General features: G+C 42.8%; 1 protein-coding gene across 1 annotated transcript in view; it reads right to left on the bottom strand.

Annotated features, from left to right (window-relative positions):
- POC5 (POC5 centriolar protein) overlaps positions 1–22,525 on the bottom strand; it is a 160,121-nt gene that overhangs the window by 10,910 nt on the left and 126,686 nt on the right. The window contains exons 9-10 of the mRNA XM_030191944.1: positions 15,421–15,583; positions 2,202–2,332 (exon numbers count right to left, since the gene is read on the bottom strand). Coding sequence (XP_030047804.1) covers positions 2,202–2,332; positions 15,421–15,583 — 294 coding nt within the window. The remainder of the gene's footprint in view (positions 1–2,201; positions 2,333–15,420; positions 15,584–22,525) is intronic.

Genomic DNA, 22,525 nt, shown 5'->3' with positions numbered 1-22,525 from the left:
CAGCAGCAAAAAGATGCACGCTGGGCGCGTCAGTCTTCCGTTCTGACGTCTCTCTCAGCTCTGCCTCAAGGGGCGGACCAGAGCAGAGAGAGTACAGAGACGTCAGAACGGAAGACTGACGCACCCAGCGTGCATGCTTTTTGCTGCCTTGCCCACGACCAGGTAAAACTTTTAAAATTGGAGGGAGCGAGGAGGGACCTTGCAAAATGGAGCGAGGGAGGGAGGACCTTGCAAAACGGAGCGAGGGAGGGAGGACCTTGCAAAACGGAGCGAGAGAGGGAGGGGGGACCTTGGAAAACGGAGGGAGGGATGGAGGGAGGGGGGCCCCCTGGAAAACGGAGAGATCGGGGGCCCTGCATTCGGACAAGATGCACCGGACCATAAAACGCACCTAGGTTTTAGAGGAGGGAAAAAGTGTGTCTTATAGTCCGAAAAATTTTTTTTCCCCCATTTCCCTCCTCTAAAACCTAGGTGCGTCTTATGGTCCGGTGCGTCTTATAGTCTGAAAAATACGGTAGTTGGTTATTATAAGAGTTGGAGCGTGTGCTTAAATCAGAAGGCATTGCTTGCTTATGTTAATCATAGGTATTAGTATTAGGAATTGTAAAATAATTATAGGAATTAGTGTTAGGGATTCTTAGAGTTAGGGATTCTTAGAAGCTGTTTTGGAAATTTTTACTTTTTTATTTTTATCTGTTGCTGTGCTGAATACACATTGAGGGGAATAATCGAACGTCGCCAGCGAAATAGGTCGCTGGCGATCTATTTGGCGGCGGCGCAACAGCTGGCCGGAACCGTATTTTCAAAAAACGATGGCCGGCCATCTTTTTTTTCGATAATACGGTGTGGCCCGGCGAAATGCCTTGGATTTCGCCGGGTTTGAGATCGCCACTTTTGTTTTTTCCTGCGATAATGGAAAAAACTGCCGGCGATCTCAAACCCGGCAAAATCCAAAGCATTTGGCCGTGGGAGGAGCCAGCATTTGTAGTGCAATGGTCCCCCTCACATGCCAGGACACCAACCGGGCACCCTAGGGGGCACTTCAAACATCTTTATAAACAACAAATTAGCTTCCAGGTGCATAGCACCCTTCCCTTGTGTGCTGAGTCCCCCCAAATCCCCCTCAAAACCCACTGCCCACAAGTGTGCACCATTACCCTAGCCCTAAGGGCTGAAAGGGGGGCACCTACATGTGGGTACAGTGGGTTTTTGGGGGGTTTGGGAGTGGCTCAACATTACCCCCACAAGTGGAACAGGTAGGGGGGGATGGCCTGGCTCTGCCTTTCTGCAGTCCACTGCAACCAACAACAACTGTTCCAGGGACCTGCATACTGCTGTCAGGGTGCTGGGTATGACATTTGAGGCTGGCATGGAACAGGCTGGCAAAAAAGGTTTGTATTTTAATAATCTAGTGTGGGAGGGGGTTGGCGACCACTGGGGGAATAAGGGGAGGTTCATCCCCATTCCCTCCGGCTGGTCATCTGGTCAGTTGGGGCACCTTTTTGAGGCTTGGTCGTGAAAATAAAGGACCAAGTAAACCCAGCGAAATACTGCTTATCGCTGGGTTTTATTTTTCCATTATCCGCGAAAGCCGGCCATCTGGTAGCCACGCCCAAGCCTGCCCATGTCCCGCCTTCGCTTCGCCGCCAACACGCCCCTTTGAACTTTCGCCGGCGAGGCGAAGGGAAAACGGCGAAGCTATCACAAATGTAGCTTTCGATTATAAGCTGGATTGCCTTTTATATACTTTATGTGGTCAATACTTCCTATCAGTAGATACTGGGGAACTTTGGGCTTGGGACCAATAATTAAATTTGTACTACAGAAAATTGTTTTTTTCTTAATCTTCTACTTTGTTTCTTGTAAACACTTGCTTTTAAGAGTGATTATACAAAGCCCAGTTCACTAATGTTTTTCTGCTATTTGATGAAACTCTTTTGTTGAAGCGGCAATGTCTTCTATACACTGTAAATTTCAAATCTCCATAATGTAGTCTTCTTGAATAATTGCAAGGTCTTCCTGTGAGGGAAACAGTGATGCAACAGCTGTGTGCAAACAGGTATACAAATAACGGTACTAGTTCTAGAGGATAAAACACCTGATTATACTACAAGTGATGCAACAGCTGTGTGCAAACAGGTATACAAATAACAGTACTAGTTCTAGAGGATAAAAACACCTGATTATACTACAATACTTACAAATGGCTCTGAAGTAACAGCTGTCATTTGAGGAGTGGGAGCATCAGAGTTTAAAGGAACAGAGGTAGTTGCTTGTGACTGGAAAGGAACTGAGGAACTAGGACCAGATTCCTTCCTTCTATGTGAATGATCTAAATAAAGAGAGGCACATTGGTTTAAGAAAAAGAACACATCAATCTACTCCAAGAATCAGAAAATATTATTTCCAGAACTTCCCATTTCCCTTGATTTTGGAAGCCACAAACATGACCCATGCCCCAGAATTGGCCAATCCTTGTACAGTAGCTGCAGAACTGCAGGGACCAGGGTGAAGCAGAGGTAACAGCTGGGGAATGTTTCTCTTGTTGAATCATGCTGGTCTCAGCTTGGTGCAAGTGGCAGCATGGTATCTCAAGCTGCATTGTCCTGCTTTGTTGCTTATGGTCAGAGTGTAGCAATATAAACCAATAGAACACTATTGTTGCATGGTTCACACGTCTCCAAGAAACAGAAGAGGACAGGACCTAAGGTACTGTGCTGCCACTGAACCTCCTCCTATCACCAAACCATGATCATAAAGGGATTAAAGTAAGGGGTCATGGCGTGAGAGAAAACAAAATTATTACCCTGGTTTACCTCAGGTGTACAAGATTCACAAATTTAACATTTGATATATCACGTATCGCTCAAATAAATAAGTGGTTTACAAAGTGAAAAGGTCAATAAAACAAAATCTGCCCTCCCATAGGAGGTATTGAAGAAAACAGTAACAAAACATGCGTGGGATAAACACAAAGGATTCCTATACGGAAAGAGAATTGAAGTTAAACATTGCAACTCAAGTCATTTGGAAATAAGGTCGGACTTTTATGGTCTGTGCCCTGATTATACGTAGCTAAATAGATCTGGATGGGCTGGAGTGGGTCTTCCATGGCAACTCCAGTAGTTGGGGAATAGGACACGTCACGGGCAGATTTCTAAGATCTGTGCCTCAAAAATGGCAAGGGCAAAATCGAGATCAAGCATGCATATGTGTATCACATCATACCATATGCTATGAGTTTATCTTGTTACGCAGACTAGATGGACCATGTAGGTCTTTATCTGCTGTCATCTACTACGGAGAAATTAGTATTACCTGATAATTTTCTTTCCTTTAGTCCTTCCTCCTAGTCCATAACCTGTGAGATAGTTGTGTCCATGAGATACAGAACTGAAAACTGAATCTCTTTCTTGGCATCCAGTTCAGCTCCCCATTATTTAAGAATACAAGCAGTATGGATAATACTCAGATTAACATAACAGTGGAAGAGCAGGCAAGCTATTTGAGGAAGGAGAGGCTTCTAGAACCAGAGTGTTCTAGAACAGGTCTTTAGAACAGAACAAGAAATCCTGCAGCAACAGACTGGAACCTACACCAAACTGACTTTAGGATTCGAAAACAAGCAACAAAGCAAGCATCAACCCCTTGCGACCCAATACAAGGAAATGCACACCACAAGAATCCTAGTAGGCCTTTTTATCCTAACCCTGTTAACTAACACAGGAGCCCTCATACCAAGAGACAATAACAAAATACCAATACTTTACACTTCAAATCACACAACAAAACACACCATCCCTCAACAAGACAGAACACCCTCAAACAGACGGATTAACCCAACTACATACACAGCTGAACAGACGACACACCCAACAACCACCCAAGTACAACAAACAGCAAAGAAGGGAATCAACAAAAACCAGAAATCCAACCAAGTGTCAACTACTGAAAATCAATCAAACCACAACAGAGACTTCTATCTTCCAATACCGTGGGATACATCTATGTCAGATCAGCATCAACAAGACTGAATTGATCAAACACTGGAAATCGGATGAAGACCTTGGACTGTATTTCTTAATGAACACTTGGATACATGATAAAGAAGACCTATAATCCTAGACCTTTTTACTCCAGGTACAAATCTACACTGGACCAGAAATTGGAAAAAAAAGGAGGGGGCACTGATTTACAATCCTTCTTCACAGTGGAACCCATTTGAGGAATCCATAACAACGCAGCTGGAAAATCGCCTCGATCAGAATAAGAGACAATACCTTACACAGCCACCTATGCTTTATACTATTATATAGGCCATATATATATAGTAGAAGGAAAGCAGCCCAACCAACTTTATGCACTTCGTCTCAAACACCTGCTTAGCTACACCTAACACATTGATATAGTGACATCAATTTACACCTAAAAGACCAGAGTAAGAAACACTGAAGATAGTGCACTGACTTTCTTAAACTCTGGGAATTCAGAGACCATCAGTGACCTCAACACATGTTAAGACCTTCTAACATATAGATTTTCACCAAAACAAGAATTCACAATACACAATCCAAGATGGACGGAAACCTCCTGGTCAGATCACTTCAGATTAAACATGATCCTCTACTGGAAAGAGTGAGGGACTCACCCAATACAACATGACCACTTACAAATTGTGAGGGAAAATTGATGCAATTAAATTCTGGTCCACAATGTACGAAGATCAACAGTCCCGCATATGGACTCCACAGACTTCTTAAAAGAGTGGAACAACAGATGCACTATCGTACTGGATGAAATAGCTCCCATATCAACCAAACTAACACAAAAAAGAAAAACAATACCATGGTACAATGAGGACCTGAAAGAACTCAAAGCTCAATGCAGAAGGCATGACGAGTATTGAGAAAAACACAAATGAACACACCAAAAATCACATGGACAGAAGCACGGAATAAACACAAGAACAAAATATGACAGGGAAAAAGAATTTCTACAAAAAAAGTAGGGTCAGACTACAAGGACATGAAGAAACTTTACAAGCATACAGACAAACCTCCTAACCACAAAACCTCTGATAATCAGTGAAGATGAACCCCCCACAGCACAAGAGAAGATCCTCAACCTACGAAATAGCCTACCACAGAACGACACAAACTTAGAAACTTTAATAGACGAACTAGACAACCCCCAAGATGAACTACCAGTAGACAGGATATGGACAACTGTAGCCCAACTCACCACCGCAACAGTAGTACAAGCGATAAGAAAATTTTCCACTGCATACTGCACACATGCCCCAATGACATTATGAAAACACCCCCTATCAGCTTCATCGACCAACTCACCGCAAAACTTCATGTTCCGAGAAGGCCGATTCTCAATAGAAAAAGGCAACATATTGTTCACCCCAATGCCAAAAGACATCAAGAAAAACATTAAAGATACATCGAATTACAGACCAATAGCATCCAAACCGCTAACAACCAAAATAATGGAAGACATTGTAGCCAATCAACTAACAGACTTTATAAACAAATTTTCCATACTACATGAACCACAACCAGGATTTAGATCTCATAATAGCACGGAAACAGTACTGACTCTTAGCTAAATTCAAACAACATATCTTGGAAGGCAAAAACATCCTCCTACTACATTTTGACATGTCTAGTGCATTTGACATGGTTGATCACACTATCTTGCAAAGAATAATGGATAAAACAGGAATTGGAGAAAAAGTGCTAGAATGGTTCAGGGGATTTCTGACTTCCAGACCTTACCAAGACAAATTCAATGTGGGAAGCGGAATGTGGAGCCCCCAAAGCTCCCCACTATCACCAATACTCTTCAATCTTATGATGGCTCCACTAGCATGGTCACTATCCAAACAGGGTTTCAACCCCTTCATCTACACCGACGATGTAACAATCTTTATTTCCTTTAAAAACGATCCATCTAAAATCACCACCAAAATCGTGGACAGTTGCATCAGCCTTCAATCTGAAACTGAATAGGGAAAAAACACAATGCCTGACAATACCAAACGATTCACCACTATAAATGCCGGGGGAACAAACCTCCCCATAGCAGAATACTTAAAGTTCCTAGGAATAACGATAAACCGTGAGCTATCACTTGACAAAAGTAGCAACAACCACAAAGATGATGTTCCACACCATGTGGAAACTCAAGAGCATCAAGAAAATAAAAAGCTATTTCCCAGGGGAAATCTTCTGCACACTAGTACAAACCGTGGTCCTAGCCCATGCAGACCATTGCAATGCAATTTATGCAGGATGCAAGGAACAAACCCTCAAAAAACTACAGACACCAGAAAACACAACGGCAAGACTCATCTATGGCAAATATTGCTTCAAAAGTGCAAAACCACAGCTCCAAAACCTACATTGGCTACCCATCAAAGCACGAATATCCTTCAAGATCTGCACACTGACTTACCAAATAATATTCTGACTTTCACTGGAATACATGCATGACCTAACACTGTGAAATGCTTCCAGGAAAGCAATGTCGTATCTTACCTTCCTCTTTCCCAGCTGTCAAGGACTGAAATACAAAACAACACATACAACCTGCTTCACTTACATCTGCACCAAACTCTGGAACAATCTACCTAAAGACCTGAAAACACCTGAAAGCCCACTTTTTTAGTTCGTCCTATCCAGACAAACCTTCGTAGTTCAATCAAATAACCCACTAACACCTCATAAACATGAACTCGACCTAATCAGAACCTGTTCCATTACCACACAAGGCCCTATATCATCTTCTACCACAAATCTCATGGCAGTAATCTGCCTTCAACATAAACCCTGACTTTCCTAAGTAACCTGTAATGCTGACTTAACCCTAATTCTATAACCTGCTTTGCTATATAACCTGTAAGCCACATTGAACCTACTCCAGGTGGAAAAATGTGGGGTACAAATTCAATAAATAAATAACAACCTTAAACAACTCGCTAACCTAACACTAACCAGACGAGCAATCATGTGTGGGACCTCTCATCTTTGGAGTGATATGGAGGCATTATAATATTCTTGGTCTTATTTTCTATTCCTTCCTAATAATTCCTAGCATCCTGTTTGCTTTTTTGGCTGTTGCCACACACTGGGAAGAAGATTTCAGCATATTGTCTACATTGACACCTACATTTTTCCTTGCATGCTGACTCCTAATTTGGACCCTAGCATCAGGTAACTATGATTCGGTTTATTCTTTCCAATGTGCATCACTTTGTATTTGTCCACATTAAATTTCATCTGCCATTTGGATGCCCAGTCTTTCAGTTTCCTAAGGTCTTACTGCAATTTTTCACAGTCCGCATGGATTTTGGTAATTTGGAATACTTTTGTGTCATCTGCAAATTTAATTACCTCACTTGTCGTCCTGATTTCCAGATCATTTATAAGTATGTTAAATAGCATCAGTACCAATACAGATCCCTGCAACATTCCACTATTCACCCTCCTCCATTCAGAAAAATGGTCATTTAACCATACCCTCTGTTTTCTGTCCAATAACCAATTCCTAATCCACAGGAGGACATTGCCTCCTATCCCATGACTTTTTAATGTTCTCAGGAGTAACTTTCTCAAAACCTTTCTGAAAGCTACATTAACCAGCTCACCATTATCCACCTGGATATTCACGTCTTCAAAGAAATGAAGCAAATTGGTGAGGCAAGACTTCCCTTGGTTGAATCCATGCTGACTCTGTCCCATTAAACCATGTTTGTCTATGTGTTCCATGATTTTAATAGTTTCCACTATTTTGTCCGTCACTGATGTCAGGCTTACCGATCTGTAATTTCCCGGATCGTCCCTAGAACCCATTTACATTTAAAAAAAATAATCTATATATCTATATCTATTATATACGTCTGCCACCTTTCAATCTTCCAAACGATTTTAATGACAGGTTAAAGTTCACTAACAGCAGATCAGCAATTTCATGTTTGAGTTCTTTCAGTACCCTGAGGTGTATACCATATGGTCCAGGTGATTTATCACTTTAACTTGTTAATTTGGCTTAGTACATATTTCTGGTTCACTGAGATTTCTTTCAGTTCCTCTGCATCGTCACTCTTAAGAACCATTTCTGGTACATGTAGATCTCTTACATCTTCTTCCGTAAAGACTGAAGCAAAGAACTCATTCAATCTCTCCGCTATTGCCGTATCCTCCTTGAGTGTCCCTTTCTGCTTCTGATATACCTGAAAAAGGTGTTACTATGAGTTTTTGTCTCTGTGGCAAGTTTTTCTTTATATTCTCTTTTCACCTTTATCAGTGCTTTGCATCTAGCTTGACAGTGCTTATGTTGCTTCTTATTTTCTTCATTCGGACCTTTTTTCTGTTCTTTGAAGGATGCTCTTTTGGCACTAATAGCCTCTTTCACTAGTTTTCACATGGTTTCACCGGTTTTGTTTTTTTTGAAACAGAGTTAAGCAAGATCTTCCTTTGTGTTGATCTGTTTCTTACCATAGTGAAAAGTAATCATCCAATAGACCCCATTTAGGAAAGTTTCCACAACTTAATTCAATTTCTAGAAGTTTTTTCTGAGACTCATCACATACTGTATGTACTGCATTACATGGGACCTCCTTAGTTTATATTAAACTTACAGAATGTAACTCTTATTGGAGGTAGGTGAATATGTGATGACTTGTATCCTGCTGTCCATGGAAAACACTAGTTACAGGTTAACTTGCGATATTGCTTGTCCTCCGAGAAATCCAAGTCCTCACATCTGGGACTCCCTAGCTACAGGTTGCCTTTAACACAAAAAGTGAACGTAAGATCCTTTAAACAGGCAGAAAATAAATATTTTTTTGTTAACAGGCTTTTTCTTTTTTGGTACGCATGCCTGCATTAACTAATTAATTAAGCAGCATAAAATGTATTGCACTTTTTTGGGATCTTGCCCTTGCGACCTGGATTGGCCACTGTTAGAAACAGGATACTGGGCTTGATGGACCTTCGGTCTGTCCCAACATGGCAATACTTGTGTAGTAAGGCAACATAGGGAAAAAAATGCACCCTGAAAAGGAATTGGGGAGCTGGATTCTAAACATCAACAAGATTTCAGAGGGTAGATTGAACAAACCTATTGTCATGTCAGGAATCTTTTTTTCAAACAGTAATGAGACATGAATGCAGACAGACATCCATGTTGAAGCTCTGCAGATCTCCCAAGAGGCTGACCTTTGGTAGGCTACTAACACAGTTTGGCCATTATGAACCATATGATCTTCTATCAGACCTGCTTTGGCATACGTGAAAATGCAGTTTGCTAGTCATCTAGATAACAAATGTTTGGCAATGGCAGTCCTAGGCTTACTGGAGTCAAAAACAAGACAAAACACTGGTGGACTTTCTAAGGGCTTCGGTTCACTGCAACTAGAAGGCCAAGATCTGTTTGCAATCCTGTGCAAGACATGTTCACTATTGTGGGCTTAGGGGAAAAAACACTGAAAGGATATTTAATTGGTTAAGGTGGAAATCAGACAGCACCTTAGGAAGGAACTTTGGATGAGTGAATAGAATCACACTGAAAAAGTTTGCACAGGTCAGACTGTATTGATGTTTCCTGATGTTGCCAGGCCTACTCAGTTGAAGCGTAAAGATTCCTGAAACTGAGATCTAGGGTCTTAGCTTGGGGAGGGTTTTTTTCCCCCCCTTAAGTTTCCCTGTAAATGCCTGGTAACACATGGTGGTAATTCCTATATATTTTTGGACCCACTATATTTGGATAATTGTTTTAGTTTCAAAGGAAGGTTTTAGCACTGTTCCTTCTAAGCTAAAGGTGGGTTTATACGCAGTGGAGTTTTTTTCTATGTATTTGCCTCTCCTGTAGTATCTTTAAATTTCCTTTGTTAGATCTGATAATTTTATGTTAGCCTTCATACTGCTCTTACAATTTCCCGTGATGTGGACTTGTATGCTAAGTGCAATTATGTTGGAAGGTTCTTTATTACTATTATAATTTGTTTGCATTTTTCATGATAATTACTTTGTAATTATTAAAAATTTTTGAATAAAAAAAATTGCCCAGGGTGCATCAATCACTAAGGCCTGGAACACAATAGCCATGTGTTGAAGTAACCACCACAAAAATAAAACCTTCTATGTCATCTACTAGGAGCTTTCATTGGCTGGGTTAGAACAATGCTGAGATCCCAAGACATAGTGGGTAGTATGATGGGAAGCTTCAAAAGAAGAAAGCCCCACATATATCAAATTAAAGGCTATAACAGAGATGGGTTTCCCTTTTATATGGTGATAAAACACCAACTGCAATAAGGTAAATTCTGTTAGAGTTGGTCTTTAACCTGATTCAGAAAGATGTAGACAGTACTCAAAGCAGTTCCTGTCACACCACACTGCAACCTTCTCCACTTAAAACCCCTAAGACTGCCTAGTAAAGTTTCTCCTAGAAGATATGATAAAGTGATACACTATCAGGCAGATTCAGGGTGACTACTGTTACCCTCTCAATATCCAGGCTGTCAGGAAGAGGGACCTGATTTTGAGGTGCAAAATTGTCCTCCGAGTTTAGCTGATCACAGTGAACATAGTGATTTATTTGATTCAATGCCCTTGCTAGGACAAATCTTCCATCAACTTAGGCACTAGGTGACATGGGAAAAAAAAGGGAAGGAACCTTTAGTGGAACACTATCTCTATTAACACCAATTCAGTGAGTTGTGATGCATGGTGTTAGATTGCATTCCACTGAATATACGACGTGGGGATGCCAGAAGGCAGTTAAGACTGTGAACAGTACTGGATTTTCAAACTTCAGACCATGAAACAAAGGGGATTAAATATGAACATTGAATGGCATGCATTTTATTAATTATTGAAGAGCTAATGGACATAAGATACATTTACAACAATGAGTTTTCTGACTGGTCTGTTTGAATATGATGGTTATTTAAAATCATATAATTATGTATAGAACCCACACATACACTTCTTATGAAACAGATCTTCAGACGCTGTGCTCAGCACATCAACTTTCACTGGCTTAACATTCACTTCTTCACTGATCCATTTTCTAAATAGTTTTTACTTTTTACATTTGTCCCCAACTGTTAAATTTAACTTTGTTTAAATAACACTCATCTTAATTATGATCACTCTATCACTGCAGGGGCTTGGTTTCCACAGATTGCTGATTAATACCCTTGTTGCTTCCACTGTAGTATAGGAAGTCCACTTTCTGGCTTGGTGTACTTGCAGCACAGCTGGATATTGCAAGGTAAATCTGACTTGCTTAGCAACAAGTTCCACATATAAACAGCTTGCATTTAGCTACTAGTCTAGCAGAAAAATCTTGGAATATATGCACTGGACATCCCTCATAACTGATATCTCTTGTCTCTATTTATATCAGAGCTCATTCTTATGGGCATAATTAAAAAAAAAAAAACAAGAAATGAACACTCAGGGCTTGTTCATGTCAGGTTGTGGCCCCAGCCTATGTGCTCGTTCTATTATGAACTTTCAGCTAAAGTGAATTCCTGTGTGAGCCACTGAGCCAGCACCCCTGCCAGCTTATATTGTGCTATTGCCTCTGGTATGCCCATGAAACGCAAATTGTTGCGATGGGGCCTTTTCTCCAGGTCCTCTAATTTATCATTATGAGCCCAGAGGATTGTGCACAAATCTGCTACTGTAGATGTAACTCTCTGGAGATCTTCCACCATCCCCACATGAATCTCCAGTTCCCCCCACATGTTTGGAATACTCACCAAAAGTTTGTTATATGACATCTAGCCAGTGGTGTGCTGGAGCCGGCTCGCACCGGCTCGCAAGAGCCGTTTGTTAAATTTTCTGGTATCTTGCGAGCCGGTTGTTGGCCCGTGCGAGCCGGCTCGCCTCCGCTCCCCCACCCCGCAAATCCATCTTCCGTCTTCGCATCATGGCTCCGCCCTTGCGCAAACAGGAAATACATCAGGCAAGGGCGGAGCCATGATGCGAAGAAACGGAACGAAGGCAGGAACCGAGTTGAGCCTGCTGCCTTCGCTTCAACGCTGGCGTGCCTCGAGGGAAAATTAATTTTTTAAAGGCAGGACGGCAGCGGCAGCGCAGAAAGGAAACCAGCAGGGCAACTATCGGGGAGCAGAGGGCAGACGGAAGATGGATGACCAGGGGAGCGGAGAGGGCTGGAAGATGGCGGAGAGGAGGGCAGGGGGGAGACGAGGACTGCTGGACATGGGTGGGTGGATGGAGGGCAGGGGAGAGGAGGGTTGCTGGACATGGGTGGGTGGATGGATGGAGAGGAGGGCAGGGGGGAGAGGAGGGTTGCTGGACATTGGTGGATGGAGGGGAGAGGAGGGTTGCTGGACATGGGTGGGTGGATGGAGGGCAGGGAAGAGGAGGGTTGCTGGACATTGGTGGATGGAGGGGAGAGGAGGGTTGCTGGACATGGTTGCATGGAGGGGAGAGGAGGGTTGCTGGACATGGGTGGAGGAGAGGGAAGGGAGAGAGAAGAAATGCTGGATATGGGTAGAGGGGAGGGAAGAGTGAGGAATGAGATGAGAAGAGGGAAAAGGAAGAGAGGAGAATAACTGCAAATGGATGGAGAAAATAGGCAGAAGCTGAGGACCAGAAATGAAGAAGAAAGGAGGAAAGAAATAAATGGAAAGGAAGCCCTGGAAACAGAGTTAAGAGGACAGATTGCAGCAGAATCGGATACTGGGCCAGCATGAGCAGAAAAACAGTCACCAGACAACAAAGGTAGAAAAAAACTCATTTTATTTTCATTATAGTGTTTGGAATATGTTCACCTTGAGAATCAGGTGCTCAACATTAAAAGTTTATATTTATTTACTTATTTATGGCATTTTATCCCACATTAAACATGAATTAGTTTGGAACCTGGGATCATTTAATAGTTTTTTCCTGGAGAGAGTAATGCATTGCCCCCCCCCCCCCGGCTATAGCCAGCTCTGCAATTTGGGGGGGGGGGGGTGCAGAGGTGGATGGGGGGCCGCAGAGGTGGACGGGGGGCACTGAGGTGGACGGGGGGCGCTGAGGTGGACCGGGGAGAGAGCCTGTTGTTAAAAATTTACCAGCACACCACTGCATCTAGCCGTTCAAACATTTTGTCTAATCCAGAGCCCAGGGCTTTTACTACTACTTGTGTCAAGTCTGCCACCAATACTTCTTCTGACAGGTTAAGTAAGTCCAAAGAGACCCTCTCCGCCATCTTGTCATCATGTGGCTTACCCTTTTCCTTCTCATTCTTTGTTTAGATGACATATCCATAGCAGTTCCCTTCACATACTTGTCCATGCATCAAGTATGGATGGACAAGTATGTGAAGGGAACTGCTGACACAGAACTACTTGCTGGGATGTATCTCATTATTTTCCACACAACAAGGATGGCTGGAGCAGTGGGGCCCATGAGCAGTACAGAAACAAGTTGTACCCTGCTCACAGCATCACATGATCTCCCTTACTTATAATGGTAAGAATGAGTAAAGAATTTTTCAAAAACTTTAGGTACGGATATTTTCCTGTAAAAAAAAATTAAATCAGAACAAAGGAGGATTTTAATGACTGATGTACAGTGGGGGAAATAAGTATTTGATCCCTTGCTGATTTTGTAAGTTTGCCCACTGACAAAGACATGAGCAGCCCATAATTGAAGGGTAGGTTATTGGTAACAGTGAGAGATAGCACATCACAAATTAAATCCGGAAAATCACATTGTGGAAAGTATATGAATTTATTTGCATTCTGCAGAGGGAAATAAGTATTTAATCCCTCTGGCAAACAAGACCTAATACTTGGTGGCAAAACCCTTGTTGGCAAGCACAGCGGTCAGACGTCTTCTGTAGTTGATGATGAGGTTTGCACACATGTCAGGAGGAATTTTGGTCCACTCCTCTTTGCAGATCATCTCTAAATCATTAAGAGTTCTGGGCTGTCGCTTGGCAACTCGCATCTTCAGCTCCCTCCATAAGTTTTCAATGGGATTAAGGTCTGGTGACTGGCTAGGCCACTCCATGACCCTAATGTGCTTCTTCCTGAGCCACTCCTTTGTTGCCTTGGCTGTATGTTTTGGGTCATTGTCGTGCTGGAAGACCCAGCCACGACCCATTTTTAAGGCCTTGGCGGAGGGAAGGAGGTTGTCACTCAGAATTGTACGGTACATGGCCCCATCCATTCTCCCATTGATGCGGTGAAGTAGTCCTGTGCCCTTAGCAGAGAAACACCCCCAAAACATAACATTTCCACCTCCATGCTTGACAGTGGGGACGGTGTTTCTTTGGGTCATAGGCAGCATTTCTCTTCCTCCAAACACGGCGAGTTGAGTTTATGCAAAGAGCTCAATTTTTGTCTCATCTGACCACAGCACCTTCTCCCAATCACTCTCGGCATCATCCAGGTGTTCACTGGCAAACTTCAGACGGGCCGTCACATGTGCCCTTCCGGAGCAGGGGGACCTTGCGGGCACTGCAGGATTGCAATCCGTTATGTCGTAATGTGTTACCAATGGTTTTCGTGGTGACAGTGGTCCCAGCTGCCTTGAGATCATTGACAAGTTCCCCCTTGTAGTTGTAGGCTGATTTCTAACCTTCCTCATGATCAAGGATACCCACGAGGTGAGATTTTGCGTGGAGCCCCAGATCTTTGTCGATTGACAGTCATTTTGTACTTCTTCCATTTTCTTACTATGGCACCAACAGTTGTCTCCTTCTCGCCCAGCGTCTTACTGATGGTTTTGTAGCCCATTCCAGCCTTGTGCAGGTGTATGATCTTGTCCTGACATCCTTAGACAGCTCCTTGCTCTTGGCCATTTTGTAGAGGTTAGAGTCTGACTGATTCACTGAGTCTGTGGACAGGTGTCTTTCATACAGGTGACCATTGCCGACAGCTGTCTGTCATGCAGGTAACGAGTTGATTTGGAGCATCTACCTGGTCTGTAGGGGCCAGATCTCTTACTGGTTGGTGGGGGATCAAATACTTATTTCCCTCTGCAGAATGCAAATAAATTCATATACTTTCCACAATGTGATTTTCCGGATTTAATTTGTGATGTGCTATCTCTCACTGTTACCAATAACCTACCCTTCAATTATGGGCTGCTCATGTCTTTGTCAGGTGGGCAAACTTACAAAATCAGCAAGGGATCAAATACTTATTTCCCCCACTGTATTTGTCAACTGAATTGTTTAAGTACATGATGATAACACTGCTACTTTAAATGTAAATTACTACATAAAAGGAACCTATTCAAATCTCTGTATTATGGCGGCACCTTGTGGCAGTTTTCCACAACACATCTGAAAGATCAGAAAACAATGTGACAATCCTTAAAATTTGTAAGCATGATCTGTTACTACTTGAATATAAAAATACGTTTGCATCATTATACTCACCATGATCTGTGCCACTTTCTCTACTTTGAAACACACTCATTGCTTCCATATTTAAAGCACACACACCACGCATAAACGCTTTCTTCATGGAGCCTTCAAACTGCTCTCTCTCACTATGCAATCTCCGAATCTCTGCTCTCATCTCTTCTAAAGCACGGTTTAACTAGAAGACAAAATACAGAATATTTTCTCTAATTGAGAATTTAAAGGAACATCTTCAGGCAGACCTGAAAATTGTCTAGAGTTGAACCATTAATCATAATGATAGAAAATTATTTTCTTGAAAGAGAAATACAGGTTCAGTTTCAGTATATCATCAGACTGGTCAATATGAGTTGGTGGTATCAGTGTTTCTGTAAACTCTGGCTACTGCCATCTTAGACCCAGGCATGGGGTCTTGAATATTTGGCTTTCAGATACAGGCAACGATCAGTGCCATACCTGCACAGCTAACTGGGTATAGTTAGGACTGCCTTTTGTGCGGTCTTACATACCTGGTTAACTATGTCGGTACCGGCAATGAATATTGTCCATGTAATTCCCAGTTCCTCCCTGCACTATCCTGGAACTAACCAGCAGATCTCATGGCAGTCAGAGCATGGTCTGGTTAAGTGCTGCTAAATACTGCTTCCTGGTCCACTCAGAACGATTTAACCAGGTAGGAGTTGTGAAGGAGGCCATATGCTCCCATTAGATGGTCAATTTATTTGTTTTTTTCCCCCCAACAATTCTTTATTGAATTTTACTTAAGTATTGTTATACTGGGACAGACTGAAGGTTCTATCAAGCCCAGCATCCTGTTTCTAACAGTGGCCAATCCAGCTCACAAGTACCTGGCAAGATCCCAAAAAAGTACAATACATTTTAAGCTGGTTATCTTAGAAATAAGCAGTGGATTTTCCCCAAGTCCATTTTAATAATGGTCTATGGACTTTCCCTTTAGGAAGCCATCCAAACCTTATTTAATCCCCGCTAAGCTAACGGCAATGAATTCCAGAGTTTAATTACACGTCGAGTGAAGAAAAATTTTCTCCGATGTTTTAAATTTACTACTTTGTAGCTTCATCGCGGGACCCCTAGTCCTAGCATTTTTGGAAAGAGTAAACAAGTGATTCACATCTACCCGTTCCACTCCACTCAGTATTTTATAGACCTCTATCATATCTTCCCTCAGTCGTCTTTTCTCCAAGCTCAAGAGCCCTAGCCACTTCAGCCTTTCCTCATAGGGAATTCTTCCCATCCCCTTTATCATTTTTGTCGCCCTTCTCCGTACCTTTTCTAATTTACTATAATGTTTTCAGATGAGGCGACCAGAATTTGAGGTGCGGTCGCAACATGGAGCAATACAAAGGCATTAAAACGTCCTCATTTTTATTTTCCATTCCTTTTCTAATAATACCTAACATTCTATTTGCTTTCTTAGACATCGCCGCCGCACACTAAGCAGAGGGTTTCAACGCATCATCAATGACGACGCCTAGATCCCTTTCCAGGTCGGTGACTCTTAATGTGGAACCTTGCATTAATGTAGCTATAATTCAGGTTCCTCTTTCCCACATGCATCACTTTGCAGTTGTTCACATTAAATGTCATCTGTCATTTAGATACCCAGTCTCCCAGTCTCGTAAGGTCCTCTTGTAATTTATCACAATCCTCTCGCGATTTAACAACTTTGAATAACTTTGTGGCATCAGCAAATTTAATTACCTCACTAGTTACTCCCATCTCTAGATCGTTTATAAATACAATAAAAAGCAGCAGTCCCAGCACAGACCCCTGGGGAACCCCACTATCCTTCTCCATTGAGAACACTGACCATAAAAGAATTACAAAAGTTAAAACAGCATACAAGCTTTTATGTAACAGAACGCTAACAAAGAAAAAATACTGCAGTAACTGCTATGCATACAGCTAGTTGGTGACATTGCTGGGGAAAAAGAATTCTCTATTTATGGCTTTTCTTGGAAGGAAATGTATTATATCATTTATTTATGGTGCTAATATTCAGCTATGGTCCTGTCTTATTGAAAAGAATGCAATCTTTATTAGAATAATTTCGTAGTTGAATGAATGCTCAAACTTCAATATACAATGACATGACAAGAGATCTCATTCCTAGATATCCTTGCCAGAAAGGAAAACATATGTCAAGTCCAGAGTGCAATGTTTGCTTAAAAATATTGTTTTCCTTTCTATCTTTAAAGGGTAAATTTTGGAAGAAAATGATTGATTCTTTATTAGCTTAACAAGCTGCTAAATTGGGAAAAGATATTTCTCTTTTAATAATGAAAGCTTCAAGCTATTCATTTTAAACATTTGTTAAAGACATATTTGTGTCAGTTTTACTAAGAATTGATTGTCATAGGTATATTTTGTTATTTGTATAATATTGCATTTCCTGGATTGTTCAGGCTCTTTTCTTTTGTAACCTGCATCGAACCACGAGGTATTGCGGGCTACAAGAACAAATGTTAGTTATAGTATGCTACATTACAATGTCAATACAATATGCAATAAAGCATTTAATAGACAACATAGTGTGTAAGCAAAGATAGAACATATAGATAGATAAATAGATAATAAAGAGACTAATTTAAAGAACGTTGCACATGAGGTCAGAAAGGTGCTTGAATATTATCTTAGCTAGGGTAGGAGTGGATAAACATGTCCTCCTATATAGTATATGCAGCCAGTGTCACTCCTTGTGTGACCAGCAAATTAGTTATTTCTTCCATTAAAGGCTTAGGTAAAGAGCCAAGCTTTCACCTGCTTCATGAAGTAGAGATAGTCTTGTGTTAAATGAAGCCTTTCAGGGGGTGGATTCCAGAGTGCAGGAGGTGTGTAGAGGGAGATCCTGTACTTCAAATACTTTGGGCCATTTCCTTTAAGGGGTTTGAAGATCAAAAAGTATTAAATTTAGCTCTGTATTGTACTTGTAGCCAGGAAAGTTTTCACAAAAATGGTGATGTGGTCACATCACTTACAACCTTCTATTAGCCTTGCTGCAGCATTCTGATTCAACTGGAACTGGTGCAGACCCTTTGTAGTCAGACCAGTGTAGAGTGCTTTACAGTAGTCCAGTCTTAATGTTATCATTGTATGCACAACTGTGACAAGACTCCGCCTTCTCAATGTAAGGAGAGAGGCAGAGTAGCTGTCGTAAATAATAGAAGCAGATCTTGAAGGTTGCTTGGATTTGGGGGAATCAGCGTAAGTGTCGAGTCTAGCTGTATTCCAAGGTTCCCAACTTGTGATTTGAAGGGGAGTTCGTATTACCTAAAAGAGAAATTTTGATGTCAGGTACAGTGGGGGAAATAAGTATTTGATCCCTTGCTGATTTTGTAAGTTTGCCCACTGACAAAGACATGAGCAGCCCATAATTGAAGGGTAGGTTATTGGTAACAGTGAGAGATAGCACATCACAAATTAAATCCGGAAAATCACATTGTGGAAAGTATATGAATTTATTTGCATTCTGCAGAGGGAAATAAGTATTTAATCCCTCTGGCAAACAAGACCTAATACTTGGTGGCAAAACCCTTGTTGGCAAGCACAGCGGTCAGACGTCTTCTGTAGTTGATGATGAGGTTTGCACACATGTCAGGAGGAATTTTGGTCCACTCCTCTTGCAGATCATCTCTAAATCATTAAGAGTTCTGGGCTGTCGCTTGGCAACTCGCAGCTTCAGCTCCCTCCATAAGTTTTCAATGGGATTAAGGTCTGGTGACTGGCTAGGCCACTCCATGACCCTAATGTGCTTCTTCCTGAGCCACTCCTTTGTTGCCTTGGCTGTATGTTTTGGGTCATTGTCGTGCTGGAAGACCCAGCCACGACCCATTTTAAGGCCCTGGCGGAGGGAAGGAGGTTGTCACTCAGAATTGTACGGTACATGGCCCCATCCATTCTCCCATTGATGCGGTGAAGTAGTCCTGTGCCCTTAGCAGAGAAACACCCCCAAAACATAACATTTCCACCTCCATGCTTGACAGTGGGGACGGTGTTCTTTGGGTCATAGGCAGCATTTCTCTTCCTCCAAACACGGCGAGTTGAGTTCATGCCAAAGAGCTCAATTTTTGTCTCATCTGACCACAGCACCTTCTCCCAATCACTCTCGGCATCATCCAGGTGTTCACTGGCAAACTTCAGACGGGCCGTCACATGTGCCTTCCGGAGGCAGGGGGACCTTGCGGGCACTGCAGGATTGCAATCCGTTATGTCGTAATGTGTTACCAATGGTTTTCGTGGTGACAGTGGTCCCAGCTGCCTTGAGATCATTGACAAGTTCCCCCCTTGTAGTTGTAGGCTGATTTCTAACCTTCCTCATGATCAAGGATACCCCACGAGGTGAGATTTTGCGTGGAGCCCCAGATCTTTGTCGATTGACAGTCATTTTGTACTTCTTCCATTTTCTTACTATGGCACCAACAGTTGTCTCCTTCTCGCCCAGCGTCTTACTGATGGTTTTGTAGCCCATTCCAGCCTTGTGCAGGTGTATGATCTTGTCCCTGACATCCTTAGACAGCTCCTTGCTCTTGGCCATTTTGTAGAGGTTAGAGTCTGACTGATTCACTGAGTCTGTGGACAGGTGTCTTTCATACAGGTGACCATTGCCGACAGCTGTCTGTCATGCAGGTAACGAGTTGATTTGGAGCATCTACCTGGTTTGTAGGGGCCAGATCTCTTACTGGTTGGTGGGGGATCAAATACTTATTTCCCTCTGCAGAATGCAAATAAATTCATATACTTTCCACAATGTGATTTTCCGGATTTAATTTGTGATGTGCTATCTCTCACTGTTACCAATAACCTACCCTTCAATTATGGGCTGCTCATGTCTTTGTCAGTGGGCAAACTTACAAAATCAGCAAGGGATCAAATACTTATTTCCCCCACTGTATGTACCTACTTGTATTAGGGACCCACAGGAGCTCTGTTTTATTTGGGTTCAGGCAAAGTCTTTTGTTTTTAGCCCATTCTTGAACTGATAGACAGGTCATCCATTTATTTGGGGCTGTGGTTAAGGCAGGTTCAACGGGTATGAGTAGCTGCACATCATCCACGTAGATGTAGAACTGAGTGTCCATCGACCGAATCAGCTCAGCTAGTGGCTTAAGGTAGACATTGAACAGAATAGGTGACAGTATTGATCCTTGTGCTACCCCACAGGTCACTGCCTATGGTGGCAATAAGGTGCTTCAGAATTGTAAGGACTGTTGCCTGTCTTATAGATAGGATTTGAACCAAGCAAGTATTGTTCCATTGATACTGGTTCTTGTCAAGTCATGCTAGCATGATATCGTGATCCACAGTGTCAAAAGCTGCTGAGAAATCTAGAAGTACTAACACCGAGGCAAATTACGTGTCTCGGTTTCTGTGAAGATCATCTACTAGAGAAACGAGGACCATTTCTGTTCCATAACCAGGTCTGAATTCAGGTTGACATGGATCTAGTTTCTCTTCTAACCAAATCATTGAGTTGAACCCAGACTGTTTTGTTCTATACGTTTTCCTAGAAATGGGATGATAGATATTGACTGGTAACTTTCAAGTTCAAACTACACATAAGCACCGCCATACTGGGAAAAGACCAAGGGTCCATCAAGCCCAGCATCCTGTCTCCGACAGCGGCCAATCCAGGCTTCAAGAACCTGGCAACCCCTCCCCCCCCAAAACAAAAATATATATCTAATATAATAAAACGCACCGTGAACATTCTGAGGACAAAGATTCTGAAGTCACAGCACATGATAAAGGGTTCATGGTTTCATGGTGGTGAAGCCATCCGACATAACACGGACCTATCAGAAGGGACCTAGCAGAAGGGCTTGCCCACTAACAAAGCAGAACTGTTACCAGGCAACGGAATGCAACATAGAACTCACCTATCAGAAGAAAAAAAACGGGAGGAGCATTCAGCTGTAGATTGCCTCATTGTCTGAGCAGCACAGAGAGCAGACGAACGCCGCTGGAAACAGAGAATACCCCAGCACTGGGTATGTACACAAAGCGAATGCTACATACCTGTAGAAGGTATTCTCCGAGGACAGCAGGCTGATTGTTCTCACTGATGGGTGACGTCCTCGGCAGCCCCTCCAATCGGAATCTTCCTAGCAAAGTCCTTTGCTAGCTCTCGCGCGCCCGCGCGCACCGCGCATGCGCGGCCGTCTTCCCGCCCGAAACCGGCACGAGCCGGCCAGTCCAGTATGTAGCAAGACAATACACTTCAAGGGAAGACACAACTCCAAAGGGGAGGCGGGCGGGTTTGTGAGAACAATCAGCCTGCTGTCCTCGGAGAATACCTTCTACAGGTATGTAGCATTCGCTTTCTCCGAGGACAAGCAGGCTGCTTGTTCTCACTGATGGGGTATCCCTAGCCCCCAGGCTCACTCAAACAAACAACCATGGTCAATTGGGCCTCGCAACGGCGAGGACATAACTGAGATTGACCTAAAAAATTTACCAACTAACTGAGAGTGCAGCCTGGAACAGAACAAACAGGGCCCTCGGGGGGTGGAGTTGGATCCTAAAGCCCAAACAGGTTCTGAAGAACTGACTGCCCGAACCGACTGTCGCGTCGGGTATCCTGCTGCAGGCAGTAATGAGATGTGAATGTGTGGACAGATGACCACGTCGCAGCTTTGCAAATTTCTTCAATAGAGGCTGACTTCAAGTGGGCTACCGACGCAGCCATGGCTCTAACATTATGAGCCGTGACATGACCCTCAAGAGCCAGCCCCGCCTGGGCGTAAGTGAAGGAAATGCAATCTGCTAGCCAATTGGATATGGTGCGTTTCCCTACAGCCACTCCCCTCCTATTGGGATCAAAAGAAACAAACAATTGGGCGGACTGTCTGTGGGGCTGTGTCCGCTCCAGATAGAAGGCCAATGCTCTCTTGCAGTCCAATGTGTGCAGCTGACGTTCAGCAGGGCAGGAATGAGGACGGGGAAAGAATGTTGGCAAGACAATTGACTGGTTCAGATGGAACTCCGACACGACCTTTGGCAAGAACTTAGGGTGAGTGCGGAGGACTACTCTGTTATGATGAAATTTGGTGTAAGGGGCCTGGGCTACCAGGGCCTGAAGCTCACTGACTCTACGAGCTGA

Source organism: Microcaecilia unicolor, chromosome 2 (genome assembly GCF_901765095.1).
Source record: "Microcaecilia unicolor chromosome 2, aMicUni1.1, whole genome shotgun sequence".
Taxonomy (NCBI): domain Eukaryota; kingdom Metazoa; phylum Chordata; class Amphibia; order Gymnophiona; family Siphonopidae; genus Microcaecilia; species Microcaecilia unicolor.
Note: the sequence above shows the minus strand (reverse complement) of the source record. Positions and strands in the feature narration are given on the sequence as shown.